The sequence below is a fragment of the Pygocentrus nattereri genome, chromosome 9 (genome assembly GCF_015220715.1).
Source record: "Pygocentrus nattereri isolate fPygNat1 chromosome 9, fPygNat1.pri, whole genome shotgun sequence".
Lineage (NCBI taxonomy): Eukaryota > Metazoa > Chordata > Actinopteri > Characiformes > Serrasalmidae > Pygocentrus > Pygocentrus nattereri.
In genome coordinates, this window is record NC_051219.1 from 13,196,877 (window position 1) to 13,220,700 (window position 23,824).

Consider the following 23,824-nt stretch of genomic DNA (forward strand, 5'->3'; position numbering starts at 1 on the left):
ACTCACACCTAGGGACAATTTAGCACGTCCAATTGGCCTGACTGCATGGACTGTGGGAGGAAACCGGAGAACCTGGAGGAAACCCACGCAGACACAGGGAGAACATGCAAACTCCACACAGAGAGGACCCCGGTCACCCGGCCGGGGAATCGAACCCAGGCCCTCCTTGCTGTGAGGCGACAGCGCTACCCACCACGCCACCGTGCCGCCCTTGGGTTGTTTTGATTAAGTAAAAATAACTCAATAAAAGACAGCAAAAGCAGAAAATGCCAATGGTCGTTCATTGTTTCAGAGATAAACAGATGATGGCGTAGTGTGTTACGGTAATGTTTGAGACTGTGGTCCCAGCTCTCTTCAGGTCGTTGACCAGGTCCTCCCATGTAGTTCTGGGCTGATTCCTGGCCTTTCTCAGAATCATCCTTACCCCACGAGGTGAGATCTTGCATGGAGCCCCAGACCGAGGAAGATTGACAGTCATCTTCTGTTTCTTCCGTTTTCTAATAATAGCGCCAACGGTTGTTGCCTTCTCACCAAACTGCTTGCCTACTGTCCTGTAGCCCATCCCAGCCTTGTGTAGGTCTACAATTTTGTCCCTGTTGTCCTTAGACAGCTCTTTGGTCATGGTGGAGAGGTTGGAGTGAGATTGATTGTGTGGACAGGTGTCTTTTATACAGGTAACGAGTTCAAACAGGTGCAATTAATACAGGTAATGAGTGCAGAAGAGGAGGGCTTCTTAAAGAAAAGCTAACAGGTCTGTGAGAGCCAGAATTCTTGCTGGTTTGTAGGTGATCAAATACTTATTTCATGCAATAAAATTATTTGCAAATGAATTATTTAAAAATCATACATTGTGATTTTCTGGATTTTTTTTTTGTTTCTGTCTCTCACAGGTCAAATGTACCCACAGTAAAAGTTACAGACCTCTCCATTCTTTGTAGGTGGGAAAACTTGCAAAATCGGCAGCGTATCAAATACCTATTTTCCCCACTGTACATACTGCACTGTAAAACAGGAGCAATGGGCCAAATAACATCTGTCTGAGGGCCAGACTTTGGACACCCCTGTTCTAAATAATATGATATTGGAGCTTCTTGTGGTGCATTTAGGCCAAAAGACCTGTGATGCAGTCATTACAGCACATCTCTGTATTCAAGATATGAACAAACTTGTTTTGTTATAAATAAAATGTGTTTCTAACGCATCTGTTTTTGGAGTGTAACACATACACACACGAAAGCTTCTTCAGCTTGGTCTACTGAAGTGGAATTAACTGCATGATGTAAAGTCATTAATGTTTTTTTTTGCTAGCTCTCCGAGCTTGTATTTGATTTACCATTCTTCTGAAATTTCCAAATAATAGTTTTGATTGATTGATAGACCTTAAGATTGATAAACCTGAAATGCTACTGACCCCCTTTTAAAATAGCACTGACGTTCTGGCAGAGCCGTATTAAGTTAGGAGTTAGGAGTGCGAGTGAATGAGCAACTCAGACAGCTCAGGAACTGTGGACTTTCCACAGCCGCAGCCCAGAACACATGAGGTGCCAGCACATTTTCTCTGTGGGAAGTGAATCATTTCTCATCATTCTAAGTTGATAACTACCGCTGAGAAAGGCATTTTCTCTTCTTTTAAAAACCAGAAACTGTTTTTTGAGCGTAGGCTCCAGCACCCCCTCACAACCCTGAGGGAGAAGCTTAGAAAATGTGTGTGTATGTGGGTGTGTGTGTGTGTGTGTGTGTGTGTGTGTGTGTGTGTGTGTGTGTTCCTCAACATGTAATGGAAGTTAGTGTAAAAGGATAATGCAAGAAATATTTTTGGAGCATTTCTATATCATTCATCATGAAATTTCAACACAATGCAAAGAGAAAGTGATAACAGATTATGTTGGAGTAAAAGGTTGTGTAAAAAAAAAAGAAAGAAAAATGGCAAAAATTGAGATGCAAGGTGTTTGCGAGTCATCGACTTACACTTTAAATAAGAATTTACTTTTTAATCTGATACATTCTACCTCATAAATGGGCAAAGTAGCTTAAACCTATACCTGTACCTAAGTCTACAGGCTCTATTGTACCCTTTTGGTCTAAAACTCCCAAAGTCAGAGTAAAACTAAACACAAAGCATTATAGACAAAACAGAACAGAATGAAATAAATCACAACAAAGGAATCAGTAACTAAATGCCAGTGACAAAAATATAACAGAGTTACTAACTCTAGTAGTGGTGGGTCATTCTCAGCACTGCAGTAACACTGATGTGGTGGTGGCCTGTTAGTGTGTGTTACACTGCTATGAGTGGATCAGACACAGCAATGCTGCTGGAGTTTTTAAACACCGTATCCACTCACTGTCCACTCTATTAGACACTCCTACCTTGTTGATCCACCACTGACCACATCAGTGTCATTGCAGTGCTGAGAACGACCCACCATCCAGATAATACCTGCTCTGTGGTGGTCCCTATGACTAAGACTATGAACAAAGATGTGTGCATTTACAATGTCCAAAAAGGGAATTTGTTTAAATTTGACATACAGCAGCCAGTGAAGTAAGAATAGTCAGTTTGAGCTCATGATCATCGAGCTAGAAAACAGAATGTCAAAAAGCAGTTGCAAGAACGTAAACAGTCCAGTGTTACAGAAAGGACCCATTTAAGCATTTAAAGTGTATTTGCTTTCCTGCAGGTGCTCGTTGAAACCCGAGGTCAGTTGGGTTTAGTATGATAAAACATCATAGCTATATTACAATATTCCCTTTGGCACAGTATGAAGAACATTTCAGAGCAGTGTATAAGGAGTAGAACATTCCTGAACACTGCAACGGGGGCAGGTCATTCTCCTCTATTCTCCCAGCAAACAAACAAACCAAGACAATGTATGGGTTTGCTGGCGTTTGTTCTCAACTGGACTGATGTGTTAACGCTTGATCAACAGTGAAGAGAGAAGGGTCATTCCTACGGGATAAGTAGGAATCTCTCTGTAGATCTCTCTGACCTTAACCATCACTTTTCATTTAAGTCCATTCTGGGTTACAACCAACAATCCACACATCCCAAACATCACATCATTAGCAGTTTGTTTTCAGAGACTTATAAGATGATCTCATAGTGATGGCATAAGGGATCTTCTGTATCCTGGGCCCTGTCCTAGGAATTAAATCACTGAAATCCTTCTCTTTGCTTGTACGAATCTGAGTGACCTTTGAATGGAATGACAGCCGGCTATCTTTTCCTTCCCTTCCAGGAAAAGGGGAACGGTCTTCAACCAAATGAAAATGTTTTGTCTTTTTATTTCTGTGCTTTGGCTCCTTTTTGCTTTTCAGGCTGAGATTTGGTAAGGTCTCTACTGCAGGTTCTGCCTCAGGCACTGATTCAGGTTCCTGAAGCTCCCGAGGATCAATCAGATCTTCCATGTTGTGCTGCTTCAGAACTCTGATAATGCCGCCAATGTTCCCCAGCTGGTGCTCCTGGCAGAAGAGCACCCCACACACTGAACAGCGGTACATCTCCTCCTTGTCGTGGATGAGCTGGTGGCGTTTCAGATTGTGATGGGTGGTGAAGGCACGCTCACAGCGGTTACAGGGGAACGGCCTCTCTCCTGTGTGGACACGCTGATGCTCCGCGTTGATTATATATTTAAAATACAACAATACAATTTTTTACAATTTTATGACAACTGGCTAGGAAAAAAATGATACAGACAAAAAGATTTTATGCTGTGAACTGCCTGAAGCAAGACGGGCGTTCCTTCAGACTATGCACAGCTAATGAGGATTCAACAATGGTGGAATTTTAAAACATTTAATGTGAAAAGCAACAGAGCTTAATACTAAAACCACAATAGATTTCTCCGATTTTACCAGCCATAAAGTCTGTTTCATGCCAACTTAACAAAACAGTAATCCAAAGACAAAGCGGTTACTTATACATTTAGCAAATTTAATCTATAAGATACACCTTGTTAAAGAATTTATTTTACAGACTGCAAGGTCTAAATACTAATTCATGCAGTTTTTATTAAAACGAATTGCAATGTCTGTATGTAACCAGTTCTGCAGTAAAATATTCCCCAACCTCAACTTGCATCACACTCTGCACTCTATACTTTGCTCTACTCAGTATCTAGGGGTAAACCCAAAACATTACTCCAATACCACACCAATTTAAAGCATGAAAAACCCTGTTACTGTTGTATATAAGATGTAACCAAATGAAGAATTGCCAGTTGAACTTCATTGGCTGCCATTGCAAGCTGTATTAAGCTCATGTGTACTGATAGTATCAAGGGACTGAAACATTAGCTTGGTTTGTGTCCAGCCTTTTGTGGTCTATTTAATTGAATAAATGCACATCTTTTGCTAGATTGTCTTCATTTTTAGCACTGTGTGGGCAATGCTTTCTTCCCCCACTGCATTTTGAGTGGTTTTGTTTTGTTTTGTTTTAGGCACCTGCTGCAACAATATTCTTTTTTTCAAATCATCATTTTATAATTAATATTTTCAGTGGAGAGAAAAAGTGTTTAATGTAAAATGATTGCTTTGTCTTTATGGAGTTTTGTTCTATTGGAAATGAAACAGTGTTCCTACAGTAAAACCGCTGGGTTGTTTTTTCTACCCCAATGTTGGGTTATTTCCACAGTGGCAGAAAACTTTTAGGTAGCTTGTGGGGAGTCCCGCCACTGGGTTAGTGACTGTGTTACAATAACAACCCAGCCAAAGAGTTACTTTTCAAATAATGACAGCGCTGGTAAGAACAGAGTGGAGTAACTCTTCACTCAGTGAAGTAGCCCTACTGAGGAGTAGAGGTCGTAAAGGTGGATGACATCAAATATCTTGGGTCAACCATCCAGAGACAGTGTAGAAAAGAGGTGAGGAAGAGGGTGCAGGCAGGATGGAGTGGGTGGAGACGGGTGTCAGGGCTGATGTGTGACAGAAGGATAGCAGCAAGAGTGAAAGGGAAGGTTTACAAGACAGCAGTGCTTCCTGCTATGATGTATGGTTTGGAGACTGTGGCTCTGTCTAAAAGACAGGAGGCTGAGCTGGAGGTGGCGGAGATGAAGATGCTGAGATTTTCGTTGGGAGTGACAAGGCTGGACAAGATTAGAAATGAGCAGATCAGAGGGACAGTGAAGGTGGAGCAGTTTGGAGATAAAGCCAGAGAGGCCAGGTTGAGATGGTTTGGACATGTGTTGAGGAGGAATAGTGGATATATTGGGCAAAGAATGTTGGAGATGGAGCTGCCGGGTAGAAGGAGAAGAGGTAGACCTCAGAGAAGGTTTATGGATGTAGTGAAGGTGGACATGGAGATGGTTGGTGTAAAAGTAGAGGAGGCAGTGGATAGGGCAAGATGGAGGCAGATGATCCGCTGTGGCGACCCCTAAAGGGAGCAGCCGAAAGAAGAAGAAGAATTAAGAATCTTACCTGTATTAAGAAGCAGAAAATAAATATTAAAATAAATAGAAAAAAAAAGAAAATGGAAAAAGAAGCAAACAAAAATATTAGTGATACAACAAAACAGTTAAAATGGACATAGTGATAGTTCAAAGTAACGTTAGCTAGGAATGTGGTTAGGTACATAGTGGATGACTGCCAGTGAGGTGTCAGTGAGGCAGCAGAATGTCCACTTAGCACTACCCCATTATGAAACATGACACACAGGGAGGGTAGACACTTCTAATTAGGGATGCACTGATATTAGTTTTTTCAGACCCAGTATGGGCATATATTTTTCAGTACTCACTGATACAGAGTTATAGTTATTGGTGTATATGAATGTCCCTAAAAATGAATTAATTAAATTCTAGCTGATTTTAAATTAAGTGAATTAGCTAGCTATGCTGCATTAGTTACCTTGGATCAAGTAGCGCTGTAGTGGAGAGGAGCGGGCAGAAAAACGCTTCAGTACAGCTGTAAATAAAGTACAAGTCATAGTTCTGCTCCTCACATCTCTCTTTATACAACAGTCTCTGTAGCACAGCGACAGCAGAATCCATATCCGAGGAGCTCGCATTTAGAGTTTGACGTTTTGTTGGGAGTCTTTTGTTTGGGTTGAGCTGTAGCTGAATGTCCTCTAAAGCCAAACACACACGGTGTGATTTCAGAAATCGTCTTCTTTGGTGACTCACACTGAACTTGATTAGACTATCATGTACAGAAATAGCCAAAAGCAGCCTCCACAGAGCTCTTTCTCTATGGACAACTTCAAATAAAGCTGTTTCATTCAAAATAACATGCTGCACACCGAGTACTGAGCAAACATGCTGGGAGCAGCTCGGCTAACGCTGCGCACTGAAGCTAAAAGCAGGCAGTAGGACAACACAGGACAACATCTCTAAATAACATTTTACAAAAAGAATTACGATCCTAACATTTATGCCTCGTTATCATATTCAGTCATTCTCCTGTCAAGTGCATCGCTGGGTTCCAGACCAGCAAGTTCATAGAGCTCACTTTGCACCAAAGTTCCAGAAAAAAAATGGGCGATATATCCACTTTTAAGGGGACTTCATTCACAAATGTACACAAATACTTTTTCAGATAAATCTGGATACAATATAGAATCTAGGTATAAAACTTGTGATTGTTGGTTTTCAGTTGTAGCGCCTCTTCTGTTGATTTTATTATGAAATCTAAGCCTCGCCTGAATTTTTTATCGGTTGAATTTATTAAGTCTCTTACGTGCCTTAGAAATAATAATAAAGAAAAAAAAGCGATGTTTACTATTAGGTATTTTTCTTTATCTTGGTGATTTTCTGATTTGCTGTGTTAGTCGGTTAACACATCCTCTACAGAGAACAAACTGAAAACTGTCATTATTAGTGCGTAATTAGTTAAGAGTTTAACGTATTGGTAAAAAGTATAAATAGTGCTGCCCAGTACTGCAGTGGCTTTGTCGATCTGTTTAGGAGGAGGTGAATTAACCAGAGAAGTCTGAGGCAGCAGCTGCTGCTTCTTCCCTCCACTCTTTCTCTCTCTCTCTCTCACACACACACACACATACACCCACACTCCCTCTCTATCACACTCCCTCTCTCTCTCTCACTCCCCCTCTCTATCACACACACACAATCCCTCCCTCTCTCTCTCTCTCTCTCTCTCTCTCTCTCTCTCTCTCTCTCTATATATATATATATATATATATATATATATATATGCTATATATAGAGACATAGAGATGCGCTTTATTTGTGAAGCCTGTCTGTTTTGTTTTTGAGGTTTTTACAGCCTCAGCTGTTGTTAGTGGTCGTTTATTCTACTCGCTCAATAGACGAAGAGAAACAGAAGAGGTGAATAGAACAAACACACAAACAAAAAAACTTTATCACGAGAGAATGAACTCACACTCGAGACGCTCACAACGCGGCAGGAAACAGCAGAGAGAGAGAGAAAATAACAGCGTCTGTAACTACAGAAAAAAAAACTTGCAACAAGGCTATGTGCTTGAATTTACTGATTAAAACAATATTTTTTAAGAAAACAAACAAAAACACTCACACAACTCACTCCAGAGACTAAGACCTTCCAGTTCAGTGGTCACCCTCAGTCCTGAGACTGGACAGTTTGGTTGTGAGAGGTGTTCATGTTCTCTGCTGTCCACTAAACATGAAGTTTCTGAACCTGCACGTCTGCATGAATGGCTCCTACAATATTACATCATTTTCAGATTAGTTACATAATAATAATAATACACACAGCTTTTTAACACAAAGCATATACACTGATTTGCATTATTATATCTAAAAAGAACAAATTGAGTGAACAAAAGTCAGTGAAGTATAAGATTTACATGTTACAAAGGTGTATATGTAGGCATGATATTATTCATATTATACCACCATATATTGCATACCTTTTATACAGCAGCCCAGTGTCGAAGACGGAAATAACCCATTCCCATGCCCATACCACTGTCCCAGTCCTGTTTCAAAATCCCCATACCCCTACCAATGAACCTGCCCTGTCTCCCCATCCCCATACAACTACCACTAAACCTGCCCTGTCTCAAAATCCCCATACCCCTACCACTAAACTTGCCCTGTTTCAAAATCCCCATACCCCTACCAATGAACCTGCCCTGTCTCCCCATCCCCATACAACTACCACTAAACCTGCCCTGTCTCAAAATCCCCATACCCCTACCAATGAAATCCTTTTTAGCGTTATTTTTCCACACAATTCATTCAAATAAACGTTCACAACCTTTTGTGTGATTTTGTTTTTTTATTTTTATTAATGTAGATACACACATGACATCATACTTGCAGTTTTAGGTTAGCGAGTGTCCATTTCACAGCTTTCAAGGGATAAGCATGCTAACGTCAACTAATTTTGAAGCCTGTATGCAGGACATTGTGTGCAAAATCCCCATACCCCTACCAATGACCCGGCTCTGTCTAAAAATTCCTATACCCCTTCCACTAAACCTGCCCTGTCTCAAAATCCCCTTACCCCTACCAATGACCTGGCCCTGTCTCAAAATCCCCATACCCCTACCAATGACCTGGCCCTGTCTCAAAATCCCCATACCCCTACCAATGACCTGGCCCTGTCTCAAAATCCCCATACCCCTACCAATGACCTGGCCCTTTCTCAAAACCTACATTTACATTTATTCTACATTTATTGTAGATTCACTGAGTGACTAGCACTGGCACTGGTAAGCTGTAGTGACTGCTGGCTGGAATTAGGCAACATTTTTTTGGTTGATATCAGAGTTCTGCAGGAATGCAGTAACGTCTGCTCTACTTTTGCCATTAATATAATCAGAATAGCTATTTTACTATTAGCTACTATTACTATTTAACTGTCATTTGTCTTTTGTAAGAGTGAGGCAAAGAAAAATAATGAAGACAAACTGAAATTCATAAAGGCTTCAAATTCATTTTAAAATGTAATATTTTTGTGATGTACTTTGACATTTAATATAATTTATGAAACAAATACACAGACTAAAGTATGACTTAACATAAGTTATACATTCTATAAAACCTATAGATGATACACTGATGCAAGATTGACCAGGGGGCCTTCCTACCCCAAGTAGTGTGGCTTCTTTCCCTTTACCAGCGTTTTATTGACTGCTGTTGCAGTTTATTTGCCTTAACCAATTGTAGGTTTATGCATCTGCATCCTGTACATGCTAAACTCAGACACACATACAGTTTGCAGTAAATGGACATTCTTTAAGGGGCATTTTCCCACTTTTTTCCTTGCAGGCAAGGCCAACCTGATGCCTGCTTTAGTGACAGTAACACCTTTTGGTGGCCTTTTCTCCATATTGTACACAGCTTTCATACAATGAAGTCCACACGTTCAGCATCACTATATACAGCTGTTTATTTTCTCAAAAACATTTCAATTACTACATACAATGCACAAAATAAATGTGTAATGGAGCGACTTTCAGGAAGATAGTAGAGACATTAGGACAGAACAGACAAGGACAAAAATGAGGGAAATATGGCAATTCTACATGATTCGAGCATGAATATCTTTACAATGTTACGCCTAAGCCAGGCAGGCTAAGCCAACTTGGAATTTGAAGTGAGTTCTACATGTGAGTGTTTCGTTTCTCTCTATGTGAAGTATCAAATACAATAAGTGCTTCTCTTGAGATTCTAGACATATAAGAAATGAGATTGCATGTGCACGTATGTGAGTTAGGTATATTTTTGGAAAGCCATGAATGGTCCACTAAAATCCACATCACCCACATCACTGGTCCAGGTGCGACTGAGTATTCAGGTTTCCCCTCAAGCTAGTTTAGAAATCCTAGAAGCTGCTCTGATTGGTTTGCTGATGATCAGTATAGAAACTCCAGAGTGGAGTTAGGCCTGACTGAAAAAATCCAGAGCCTTCTCAAACTGTGTTTTAGAATCTTCCAAAACTCTCAGTCTCGAAAATCTTTCTAACTCTGTACATGGAGTCCAGATCATTTCAGTGAGGCAGTAGGCACAAATCTACTGTTTGTTAAACTGTACATATGCTGATGCGGAAAGTTCTGGGGGGGAAACCTGAAAAATCAAGAGTCCACCTGGAGCTCCAGTAAAACAGTCTCAGACAGAACTTAACTGGGTCAGGCTCAGCACAATGAGGTACTGAATCGAAAATCTGCTCCTGCCAAAGCATGGTGGCTAACTACTGCTGTCCATCTCTTTAACTTCGTGTATGTGACCACGTTACGAAAATGCTACAAGAGTGTTACAAAAATATATGGTTTGCTTCCGTCTTTGTATGTTTTTCTTTAGCCTGAGTCACAAATTCATGATTAGATCTACACACATAAAGTCTTCACATTGCATATTTATTTGACCTTCACTGGATGAATGCATGTCTTAATTCTCTTAATGCCAACATGAACATGACAGTGACAAAAGCCTCAACATTTCTAGATATTACTGACTATTCCACTGAAAAAGAATAATAAAACACCATGCTCAGCTTTTACCTGAGAGAATGCACATGCAACTGTACAATATACAGTATACGTATATGTAAATAGATATATAGATATATAGAAATGTGTTATGTACCAGATAGGCTTAATGCGCACTGCTTCCGAGTAAAAGGTTAATGTAACAGACTGAAAGTAAGGCAGCTGACTCCAGGACGTTCTCTCCACCTGTCTGTCTGAGACGAGTGCGTGGATCTACAGCTTTCCCCTCGTGAGCTTTCCCCGAGTTTGGCTTTGGACCATTACAGTTCCTTTCAGTCTGTATATTGTCTGGACTCCAAAACCAGAACAAACTAATCTAGACTCATCCAAGACTGAATAACTCTCAGCCATTCGGACTTGGTCAGCTCTAGAATTCTCAACTTGCATTATAGAACTTTCTAGAGCATTCTAGAGCTTTCCACCACTGGCTGTGAATTCTGCCTCCAGCATCGTTGGGGTTATTCTCACGAACACCAGATCCCCTGGGATCCTACTTGAAAAAAATAAAACAGCTAAAACTTAAATATTCTTTTTCAGATATACAAACAACGACACCTGGTGGATTAATTAAATTAAATATTAATACATGAATCAAATACATTCATTTCCAATAGTTATAGCAACATTTTCCAATTTAACCCGTTAACACTCCAGACTTATTACATAATAAGACTTTTTATTCATTAACTACAGGGACTTTAATGCAAACTAATGGAGCTTTTCTTACTTTTTAGAAGTGTGTAATAAAACTGGTAAAGTGTTAAATGACCTAATTCTCATTATTGTAACACATTAATATTTAAGTTGGTTTTTTTTCTTTGTCATAGTCTGTATACTGCTGTTGGACTAAGCATTTTAAGCTACTTACTGATATATTTAATCTCAATACCGCACCACATAGTCAGCTATTATAGTTTTGCTTTTTCACTTATGCCACATAACATATTGCAGTTTTGGTTCATTTTCTTAGTGGAAAAAACGCAAGACAAATCAGAGCGCCTGCAGACAGCTTCATTGGTTTTACTGGAATGAAGAGGAAATGATGCATCATATTTTTATACGAGCGAACCAGTTCTGTGAGACTCTTCAAACTTCTGGTCTGTCCTGACAGCTGACCAGACGAAAGCTCATTGGCAGTATAAGACATCTTGGCCCCGCCTCACACAATCTCCGACTGTCTGTCACACGCAGGAGCATGTGTATCAACTGTGGCGATCCTTTTTTAATGGATTACAGCTTGTCATTTCTGCGCTCTGGTACCTGCTGTCCAGTAATGCTCTGCATTAATGCAGTGTTGGCATTCTTTCGTGAAGTATCTTTCTGGCCTAAGAGTTTAAAAGGAAAGGATTAAAGTAAAGACATAAAACAGTCAAAAGTAGTAAAGCAACATAGACAATTTTTTTTCTAATAAAAAATAAAAAGAACTGTTGGGCACACTGCGGTAATGGGTATTCGGGTTAAAAGTGGCAAAAACTTTACAACTGAAAATCCTTTTCTGTACTTTACAGAGCTCCAATTGATCTACAAATACTGTTTTTATGCATGATAACTATGACACTATATTTACGGACATGGTTTGAGGTTGTTTCATGAGAATGACCCATTGACACTAGATTGGTTCAGTCTCGGATGTGGAATGAAGGCTAATAAATGCATATTTGGCAGAACCACTTAGACTTGGGCTGCACTTCTGCATTAAAACTAAACAGCTTAACCCTGACACTCTCCCAAAATAAGGCTTTGGGTTTTAGGCACACAGAGGTACTGTAACTGAGCTAGCATGTGGATGAATGAATGAATCTTGCAAAACACTGACTCTTTTCCCAGTCAGGTGCAGATTCAATCTGACGAAATATAATAATAATAATAATAATAATAATAATACAATTCCTATGACAGATGAGACCCATAAAAACGAACAGATTCCAGGCAAGACTGCTGGTGGATGGTATATGATTGTGTGTGTGTGTGTGTTTGTGTGTGTGAGCATGTGTAAACCAGTTTGTGAGGAGGTAGCAGAGGAGGATTGAAGCAGCAAGGAAGCCTCCAGACAGGAAGCCAGCAATGCCTAGACAACTGAATGAACCTGGATAGACAACTTAGCTCATTTGTCATCCACCAACAAGACGAGAAAATGAATAATGAAATACAATCAGACTGAGTTTGGTTGACTTGAGGTGCGAGTCCACAATAGGTTTGAAACATCCTTTTTTGGGGCCTTTTTGTTCTTTTGCCTGACTGCATAATTGAAGGTAGAGGGCAATGTCTGTCTTATATAACAGAGAAAGCAATGATCAGAGAGAAAGAGAGAACAGAGAGAAGGACAGAAGAGCAGCAGCTGTCTGTGCAGCAGGAGATTCAAAGCAAGCTCTCAGACCCTTCACCAAAAAGCTACAATGCAACACCAAAGACACTTTACACGAATGTAGCCTACTGCTCACGAACCAAGTGAAGCATGTCAGACGCACCTCCACAACAGAAAGACACAGTCTGCAAAATGTACCTCGATTAGCACAGTATGGAATTATCCAACTTGGTTATCAATGCTTTGCTAGTTGGCAACAGAGCAAGCTAATACTGGCAGAAAATAGCTTTTAGTCTAGTGGGACATCTCACCAGGCTAAAGGGCTACCAAAATGCAACCAACACTGTTTGCACAGTCACACTGCACATAGCATGTAAAGATATGGGGTTTAGCCGCCTGGCAAGAGACAGAGCACCCTCTAAACTACAGGCTTATTATGCAGATGTCTTGAGGTAAATAGTCCAGCATTTGAGTTGGAGGAATAAATAAGAGAAAGAATTAGTTTATCTGTGTGTTTGTGTGTGTTTTCCTTTTAAATAAAAAAAAAAAAAACCTGATGAAACACAATTGCGTACTGAATACATGTGCGGATGGGAGAGGTAGTTCATTTTGGTTAACAACGGCACCTGTCGGTGTGTGTCTCCTTACACAATCAGCTTACAGAGTCATACGAGGTCCTGCTCTGCTTATCTGCTCCTACAAAATAACCACCCATGAGCTTGAAGCCCAGGCCAACATATTTCGACCAAACCTAGCCAGCTGGGCCTGCCTGAATGACAATTCTAGAACTTGAACCCAACCAAGTCTAGATTTCTTTGCTAACAAGGTTTGGAGCACATGCCCCCACTCAACCTAAGAATGTGGCCAGGGCGGGGCTAGTCTGTAGCTTTGTTCTTTGCTAGGTGTATTCAAAGAAGATTAGGGATTTAAATGATTAACCGTTAACAGACAAATAATAAACTGTTCGTCCAGTGCTATTTCCGATGCTATTCCTTTTCCAATCAACAACAGTTTCTATCTGAATAGTTTATCACTCAAGTGGAGGAACAGTTTTGAGTTGTGCGCACGAGGGCGCAATAGGCAGCTGGTTTTGCGAGATAGGCCTACCAAAAGATGAAGCTCATACCTAAAAAAAAAAACCCAAAAACTAAAAAAAACAGTGGTGTTCGGGACCACTTTTCAAGGGGACGACAGCAACTACAATGTACAATATGTAAAGCAAACAGCCATGAGACAGACCATTTTAAATATGTTCTCACAGAGAAAGTGTGATGTATGGCGGTGTGAGGAAATCACACGGATGTGTAAAAGTACAGACAAGGACGTGGTGGACAGCGGCGGCTTTCGAGAGCTACTGAGGTATGCTGAGCCAAAGCTAACTTTGGTCGTGGCATTTATGGTCATTCTAACCAGATAAGTATGACTTTAGAAAGTTAGAACACAGAACTTTCAGTAGCCCAATTCTACCTTTTAGTATTTGCAAACAGTTAAGAACATAGGGCTGTTCCACCAATCAGTACTGCGGTTCCAGGGTCCAATGAAGGAACCCTTTTGAACATCTCAATGCACTGATAAAGACTTTAGCTAATACGCGCACTCATAAATGCACGTGTCAAGCATTTTACAGTAGCTTTGAACTACTGCTTCAGCCATTCAGTCTTCAGTCATTAGATTTTAGATCTGCCGCAATCAGTTTTAAGGTTACGTCCTTGCTTTTAGGTGTGCCGGTTAACGGTTAATCACAGACTAACCGACAGTTGGTTATCGGTTAAAAGATGCCAAAAATCGCATCTCCAAAAAGATTATGATGTTATCCTGATAAGCCCAGCAAAATGTACAGTTGTGCTGAAATCCCAAAGCCAAACCTTCGTGAATTTTAGCTGCTCTTTTCCTAGCCCCACCTTGCTCATATTATAACCAACCTTGATATCGCACAGATGTAGAAGCAATTCATTCAGAACAAACAATAACCCTTTTTCGCTAGCTAACAATTCAGAAATGAATAGCATACAAAATGTCTTCCTCGGCATCACAAAGAATTTTCCCCATCTCGAAATACTGATGCACTGATAAAAAGGGACCTCTGTGCTAGAAGCCCTACTCTGTTTTCAATTCCTGGTACCTCACCACTGACCTGGCTGCAGCCAAAATGCAATGAAACCAAATTCAGGGAACCTTTCTGTGCCAAATACATTTGGGTCCTTCTTTAGTGAGCTTGGCTGAACTCTTCCTTCTGAAACCATGGTGGAGATAGTCCTGATAAATGTGTAGGAGTGTATGTGTGTGTGTGTGTGTGTGTGTGTTTGTCCATACTTGAAACTGTTTTTGTTTCCCTTGTTGATTTTCTAGAGTTATCCAGTTGCACTGAGTTGGCTGTTCCAAGTTGAAGTTCTTATAAGGCTACGGAGGCAATGACGCTGACCTGGGTCTGAAGAGGGGAAATAGGTTTTGTAGAGACAACTGCCATCTCTGTGTATCCTTTCACAGCTGTGGATGACAAAGCTTATGCTCCTTAGCTATTAGAAATAATCCAAAAGAAGCTAAACATAGCTAGTATAATATACACAGTAACTGTAGATTAATCCAAGGTCCACTAGGTGGAGCATGACATCCCATGTCAGGTAAGCCAGCAAGAGAGCAAGCAACTTGACTGTCAGTGTCCATCTCTCCACAATCAAGCCCCCTTCACAACCGCGTGGGTCACCTGTGGACATTCGTGCAGACGTGTATGTCTGTTCCTCCAACTTCTTGTATGGTCGCAGAACATTCTAGCTCTTTCTAGCTTTTCTAACCTTTGAAGCTTTTTTCTTGTTGTTTTTTCACACAAAGAGATTTCAAACAGGAGCTCAAAAAAACATTGCAGCTCTGTCCTCTAGCAGCCAGACGCCATCTGTCCGTCCTCCGACTTCCGTTCTTCCACAGCCATTTAAAGCTTTGTAGAGTCTCGCACTTGAGGCTACAGTATTACAAAGTATTGGCATAACAGGAGGCGTAATGATGTAACTATAGATATATGAGGGATCTCTTCCGTTGATTGGATTGTTTGAGGCAGCGTTATGGTCAGAACAGAAACAACATGTGTTCAGTGATGTTTCTGCTTCTTCCCCAGTCATAAAGTTCTAGCAAGGCTTTGCACAGCAGCAAGAGTCTGGTTTGAGATGTCTCATTGATTTGCAAAAAGAAGCGAGGAGAAAAAGTTTCAGATGCACCGATGCAGGACATCTGGAACACAATATCCAAATCATACAAAACTATATCATAATAAAGATAATAATAAAGTAATATTAAATGATCAATTCGCACCTAATATCATGGATAGATAAAAGTTGTCAAAGCTTATTGTCACCTCAGAGAAAAGAGACCAAACCATCAGGGGAAAAAAAAAAAAAAAAATCATATTTGCATATTTCTCCCAAGCTTCTTTTGAACTGATTAGTTATCTTAGTACTTGCCTACGTTGTTGTTTTTCATTAGACTTAATATGTACAGAAATAATAAAAGTGGTATTTACAATGTACGACCACAAGAGAGCAGCACAAAACTGGAATTAATTTATGTAACTGCCTGCTCCACATCTCATAAATTACTGTGAATTCGTCGGTTTGCTGCACCAATAATACATTATTCCTTTGTTATATCCTAATACTGACAGTCTATGGTGGGCAGCACAAAATGTACCATGTGAGATTGGAACAGGATATTGTGCAAAAGTTAGAAACTGCCCCTCATTTATTTACTCTCCAGCCAAAATGGCCATTAAGCACAAGGTTTTCATTTTTAGGAGATATTTCTGAGGATATTAGATATAAGATAATCCATTTGGAGAAAGTCAAAAGGAAAAATAAGTGAAAAAAAAAACAGGTGTTTCCAAAACTAAGATTAAAAATATATATATATGAAAATGTATTAAAACATATATATAAAAATCACAAAAGAATGGACTGACCACCCAACAAATGTGTTCTGGATTAATTGGATTGAGATGAGCAGAAAATACAATCAACTTCTATGACTTTGGAGATGGGGAAACATATCCCTGCAAATTTCTTTGAAAAACTAAGAGCAAGTCTTCTGAAAAGAATGGAGGTTGTAATAAAGGCAAAGAGTGGACACGTTAAATACTAAAAATAACGTAATATAATTAGTCGTTAATGATTCTTTTTCCCTCTGAAATGCTGACAAATGTAGTTGTCCTTAATTGCCATTTTGACTGGAAATGACTGGTGGTCTCTGACTTTTGCACAGGACAGTATACTGGCAAAAAGGAGTGATTCTGCCTCATTCAGAAGCAAAACCTCTGATATCCACATCTTATCAGTTTTAGCTATCAGTAGCAAGATATATACTGATTTATGAAACATGGCAGCTATATGATCTTTTGGCACTTTTGCACCTATCAATACAGATTGATATTCTAGAATTAGATGTAAAAACTGGGCCTTTTCCAACCGTAATAGATCCTACACTTGTCATTAGAAGTAATTAAAATGAGCCTGTTAGACCAGGCTTAGTGTTAGCGTATTCAATTTCAGGTCTTGGGATTCAGTCACATTCTTGTTGGCTCACTCTCTTGTGGTCATTAAATAGCCTATCTATACAGACATCAAAAATAGAAAGCCCCCTTGCACTTCATTCAGTGTGTGTGTGTGTGTGTGCACGTCTGTTAGTGTCCTTTCGTATTACACACAAACACATCTCTACACATCTCACCATACGCGCACACACACACATGCATACACGCACACACACGCACGCACATGCACACACACGCACACACACACACACGCACGCACACACACACACACACACACACACACACACACTCACACGCACACACACCACGCACACACACACACGCACACACACACACAAGCACAAACTAAAAGGGGCTTGCTAATCCTATTTTACAACAGAGGATAACCCAGCCATATGCTTAAGTTTTAGTAGAAACCATCTCTCTTAAAATATAGATATTAGCTATATTTATAGTTCTATTCTTATATTTATAAGTACATTCTTTTTTAATATTCCCTTTAGCTTAGAAAAGGGAATTCTAAAAGCATGCCCACGACCCTTCTCTGGACTTACATACATAATCGCCCTCCCTCCCCTCACGCACGCTAACACGCCAACACACACACTCACCCACAAACATACCCACCCACCCCTACAGCCCCCAGTAATCATTCTCCATCTCCTGATACACCGGTGCCCTGTACAGGGCCTCTGCTCCTGGATGTGTGTGTGGCGTCCCGGGTGATGCTGATGCTGTGGCAAGGGGCTGGGCGCGGGACTGCGAGGGTTTGCTCCGGGCGCTAGGAGACCTCGCTCCCGAAAACCTCGAGCACGAGTGGTGTGAGCTGCATGCTGTGCTCGGGCTGGAAGGAGAGCAAGCGGTACTGCTTGGAGTGCTCCTCGTTTAGGCTGCGCAGGTCTGCCAGCTTCTGGATCATCTTAGCATAGAGCAGCCGACCGCCGGGGTGATTGATGCGGATGTAGGCCTGAAGAGCCTCGCAGAGGCGGTCCTGCAGGGACTCGATTCGGGCATGGTCCTGAACACCCTGCCGGTCTGAGAGAGCGAGAGCGAGAGAGACCCCAGGTAAGAAAGATGTAAGAGAGAAGGAGAAGGAAAGAGAGACACAAAGACAAAAAGAAAGAACAAAAGAGAAAGAATGAGAGCAGTGAGAAGGAAGTAATAAAGGCGAAAAAGAGAAATGGTGAGAGAGAGCGCAACCAGGTGAGAAAAAGAGAGAAAGAAAAGGAGAATTGAGAGAGAGAGAGAGAGAGAGAGAGAGAGAGAGAGAGAAGAGAGAGAGAGAGAGAGAGAGAGAGCGAGAGAGAGAGCAAGTGAGGCATCAAAGGTTTTTGTGCAAATGCATTAAAATCACCCCGATGAGCTGGTGTGGAATTATTCATTTCCTCGGAAACACACATCAACACACCTGGAGACATGAGACAGATGGCCATGAGCAGCACATGTTCCTCTTCATGCAGGTTGAGCTTTTTCAGTCCTACTTGAAACTTCACCAGTGGCTCCAGCAGGTCTAGAGTATGACCAGCTGTTGGGAGATAAAACCACCCTTCATTTACTTACTTTTTAAAAACTAAAGTTTTCAAAACTGAACTTCACCCCAGGAGCCGTATAACAGAAACGTCCTATCTCTCTATCGATGTAACGGGTCAAAATAAGATGTGTCCTCAGATCAATGAGCAGATGCATTTTTAAATTTCTAGTATGCGGTATTTGCTGTGTGTACAGTATCTCACCCTTGGTCACATCATTGATGCAGTATTTGAAGTCAGGCCCTCCACAACTCCAGCTCATATCCTCCAAACTGAAGGACTGATTAGAGCGCAGCATAATGATCTCTATAGCGCTGGACTTCAGTAGAGCTATCTGATCCTCTGCAGTCAGCTCCCTGAGAGAAAGACAGACAGAAAACAACACACCATTAAGCTGGGAAGCTTAATGCATCATCACTTGTTTATTAAGAAAATCTTTCCAAAACGGTCACTGCGAATGAAAGACAATTGTGTAATTAAGAACCAAGACAGAACAAGTGAAATGAATACAAGCTGTGCAATCTGATGAAAGATGTTTTCTGTTCTTCATGTCCCACTGGGCCACTTACACAGTACTGGGAACGAATTAATTATGTGGCAGACACTCTTCCAGCAGCTTCTAAAAACTCCACTCACCTGCCGACCATAAACTGACACCCATGAGTCACACTGCTCAGTGATGAACACACCTACACACTGAGCGCACTCAATACAGACAAAAAACTAGATTTTGCAATTATATTGTTACATAGTGCAACTGTGATTTCAGCCTGTTATACATAAAATGCATGGGTGAATCAATAATGTAGTTATTGGTTAAAGAATGGCCTGTGTTTTTGGCCAAAATGAATTGTCTTGACCTATATGAATACTGTGATTGGTCAGGATGCTCAACACATTCATTACTTAGAGGCTCACTTGCACACTGCGGTCTTCTGTGATATCAGGTAGCCCTTCAGTTTAAGCTATAAGTGTCACAACGGTAGAAAACAAGAAGGAACCCAATGCTACAATAATATTCAAATATATAAATATATATATATATATATAAAATATATGCCGTATGTGTTACTACGTATGCTGCAGTTTTACAGTGACAAGTGTAAAGTTTAGGCGAGCAATGGTGTCAGACATCTCAGCCTAGGAGAAGGTCTAAAGCGATGTTCTCTCATGAAGTTGGTCTCACCCATTACAAATCAAAACAAGACTGATTCTACTGCGCGTTCTTAATCATTTTGGTAGTTAATCTAATGTTTAAAGCCTTCTGTACACCTCCTGAAAACCTAACAAACGGGAAAAAAATAACAATGAAATAGTAGTAACGTTACTTCCAGTAGTAACATTAGTTCCTTACTTCTCGGTGCCACCCAGCCATTGTATGGATCTGGATAATAACTGTAAATAATGGATTTCCTCAAGGAGAGCTTTGGAAATGGCTAATGGAGCAATGCCTTGAATGGGGTCCAATTTGGGTGATGAGTTGTGTCATGATGATTTAACATTTACAGATAAAGTGAAGGTAAAAGACATTTCAACCATAAAGGGTTCTTCATAACAATCTAAGTGCAGGTTTCAGATTAAACTTCAAGTCTAAAACACTTAGAAACACTTTTTTCCTGTCCAAACGCATTGTAACTACACTTTACCTTAAAATATCATTGAAGTATTTCAAAATCGCTTTTTATATCATTTTATGTTGCATTTTTTGCACTTGTATGAATTCATTTTATCTCATGTTCTTCAAACATCCTTTTGTCATGAGTCATCCATGTTGTGGAAAAGTACATTTTAGCATCCCACAATTCATTTAACCCTATTACCTGAACACATTCACCCCTATGAAATATCTGTAACATCTGAAAGCCAGGAGAGGAATTTGATTGGTCTGATTTTTCTGTTCTTTAGTTATTTTCAATGATATTGTGATGCTGACTGACAAGGCCACTTTGGAATGATTATAAACGTAGGAGCGAGTGCATCTTAAGCGCAAGTGTGCGCCTGTGTCCTCTGAACATTAATAAATGTCTCAGAAATCCATGTGCTTTCACATCATCTTAAACGAGCGGATGTTGATAAGAGAACTGGTGTGTGTGTATGTGAGTGGACGGGGGGTGTTTTACGTCAATCTTGTTTTTCCTCTCCACAGGGACAGGATGTACAGAACCTTCTATGGTTACCCAGACAACTGGATACTTTAGCAACGCAACCCACCCACATAACCTTTTCTGAATTATTTTGTATTTAGTTTCTGCTCTATTTGAATATCCATATTTGTCTGTAGGTGGCACTAATGCGGTGAAATTAGACAAACATGTTGTCCTCTTCTTTCCTATTAATGATCAAAAGACATCTGGTTCCAACACAAGCCGGCTCACACTGGTCACAACACCACCAACCAATCCTGAGGCGGCCCAGGGGTCAGTCTATTTCTCATTCTCTCTCACAAACATGCACCACTCTTATGAGCTAAAGCCCTTGAACTTGCGCTCGTTACTCAGATCTGAATTTCAAGACTTTTTATTTAGTAACTGCTAGGGATTATTCAGTAATTACATTACTAAATTATATTATTCTGTATCCACTATGAATTATTTGGTAACTACTATACACTTTTCACTATCTACTATGAATTATTCAGTATCTACAATGATTTTTTGGTAACTGCAATAAACTCCACCATACTATAAATTACTGAGTATCTACTATAAATTATTAAGTGCTACTATGAACTATTCAGCAGCTATTAGGAATTATTAATGTTGATGATGACATAGAGTGACTACTATTAATTATTCAATATCTACTATGAATTATTCAGTAACGTCTACGGGCTACAGGCCACGGCACACCAGATATGTCAGCTCCAGAGACAGTGACACCAGTCAGCATCTTACTACTATATTAAACCACTGAACACAAATCCATGGTAAGCAATGCAGCTCACAATTTACACTGAGAAATGCAGCCAATCTAATGTCTTCATGACATGCACTCACAAGCTAAGTGTTTCCAACTAATGTTGCCCATACTAGCCCAGTTGCTCTTACATGGAACACAGCGAGTTTGTTAGCTGATGCTAAAAGTTGATAAATACAGTAAATGACATTATTCCATATGTATGTATGTATAAATACAGCATAAAATGAGCTTTGACCTTGTCGTCTATTGGTGCATTCTAGCAACACTTGCTGTGTGCTTTAGCTGCGCTTTTTACTGCCTGCTACCTGCCACTCTGCTGGCATGCTGCATCTCTTATCCAGTGTACAGCAGTTCCTTTTGAAATCTGAAGCCATTTACCTGAATGAAATATAATGACCCTAATTCTCCACTTATTCTCCTACTCAAATGAGCTATAATGATGCTTGTTTGTTTTCTATCAAAAGCAGAGAACAGATTCAATATTTGCCTGAAATACTCCTTTCAGATGTGTTGTTTATGGAAATTAGACATGAGCAGGCACTGACAAAAAAGAGATAAGGAGTGCAGACATATTAGTGCAGTTTTCCAATTTTCACCTTTAAAAAGATCCCCACTGGTTAGTTTAAAAAAAAAAAAAGATCTTGCTGGCTATGTGACTCTACACAATCACACCTCTTTTTTGACACAAGTGCAAGTAGATCAAATAGAGAAATAGGCAGACAAAAACAGGTTGACCCCACACCTGAAGCCAGGGATCATCTTAGCAAAGCCGATGACTTTCTGAATGCTGTAGCTGACCAGGTCAGCCAGGTGGGGCAGCATTGAGAGCCGGGAGGGGTCCTCCTCGTTGGAGTCTGGACTGCCTGTACCTTCCTGATACATCGACAACAGGCTGCTGAAGTTCAGTTTAGTGTCCACAGACTCTACACAATGGGAGAGAGAGAGAGAGAGAGAGAGAGATAGAGAGAGAGAAATGCATGATAGTATGGGCAGCCCTTCAATTCATATGTAACTACCCTAATACAGTTGCACACAACAATCTTTATAAATCAATGCTCAATCAATTATTGGCACCCCTAGTAATTCTTAAGAGAATGAAATGTAACTGAAGCATATTTCCATTAATATTTTATGTTTTGTAGTTCACCTGAGCGATTAGGAACACTTAAATGGTCAGCCATGACTTCCTGATTCACTGCAGAATATATACGAGATAAAACATAGACCAGATTCCCTCGGTCATCCATCACTATGAGAAACACCAGAGAAAACAGCAACATCAGTGCAACATCAGTGACAAAAGGCTGGTGAGCTGCACAAATCAGGAAATTGCTACAAGAAAACAGCTAAACGGTTCAAAGTGCCCATTTTTCACTATCATGCCAACAATTAAGAAGTGGGAAGAGGACTATTGTCCATACTGACCCCATCTACAGTAAAATAGGGTTCAAGTAGACAAAAATATCACCAAGCATCACAGATGGAGAACTGCAGACACTAGATAGGTCCTGGGGTCCCAAACCACAAACACTACCTATATAACAACAAGTTGTTTGGGGGAGGGGGGGGGGGGGGGTGTCAGAAGAAAATCTCTGCTGTCAAGGACCTCTGCTTTCACTGCGACCATGTTCTATGGTGAGACGATGGTCAGAAAAATTTTGGTCAGACCAAAACATAGATTTTTGGCAGCAACCACCAGAGGTGAGTTTAACATGGACACAAAGATAGCCATAAGTACCCAATCTCCAATGGTAAGTATCGTGATGGATCTGTGATGTTGTGGGGATGTTTTTCTTCCAAAGGCACTGGACAGGAAATAAAATCAAAACCTGAATGCCTCAGCCAGGGAGTTTAAACTGGGCCATAGTATGGATCTTCCAGCAAGAAAACGACCCAAAGCACGTCTGAAAGTCATCACAAAAAATTGTTCACTGACCCGAGAATTAAGAATTGTCATGGCCAACCCAGCCCAATGTCCTAAACCCTATAGAAAGCCTGTGGGATTAACTGAAAAGGAGAGTCCACATGCATGGACCTAGAATATGAAGGATCTGGAGAAGTCCTGTATGGAGGAATGGTCTCAGATCCGTTGCCATTGTATTCTCCAG

The 23,824-nt window shown here is 40.5% G+C and overlaps 1 protein-coding gene across 2 annotated transcripts in view; it reads right to left on the reverse strand.

Annotated features, from left to right (window-relative positions):
* Positions 1-17,905: 17,905 nt before the first annotated feature.
* Positions 17,906-23,824, reverse strand: part of vdra (vitamin D receptor a) — a 62,415-nt gene continuing 56,496 nt past the window's right edge. For both annotated transcript variants that reach the window (XM_037541072.1, XM_017711450.2), the window contains 4 exons: positions 22,459-22,639; positions 19,002-19,153; positions 18,677-18,793; positions 17,906-18,303 (listed from right to left, as the gene is read on the reverse strand). In XM_037541072.1, coding sequence (XP_037396969.1) covers positions 18,050-18,303; positions 18,677-18,793; positions 19,002-19,153; positions 22,459-22,639 — 704 coding nt within the window. In that variant the 3' untranslated portion in view covers positions 17,906-18,049. The remainder of the gene's footprint in view (positions 18,304-18,676; positions 18,794-19,001; positions 19,154-22,458; positions 22,640-23,824) is intronic.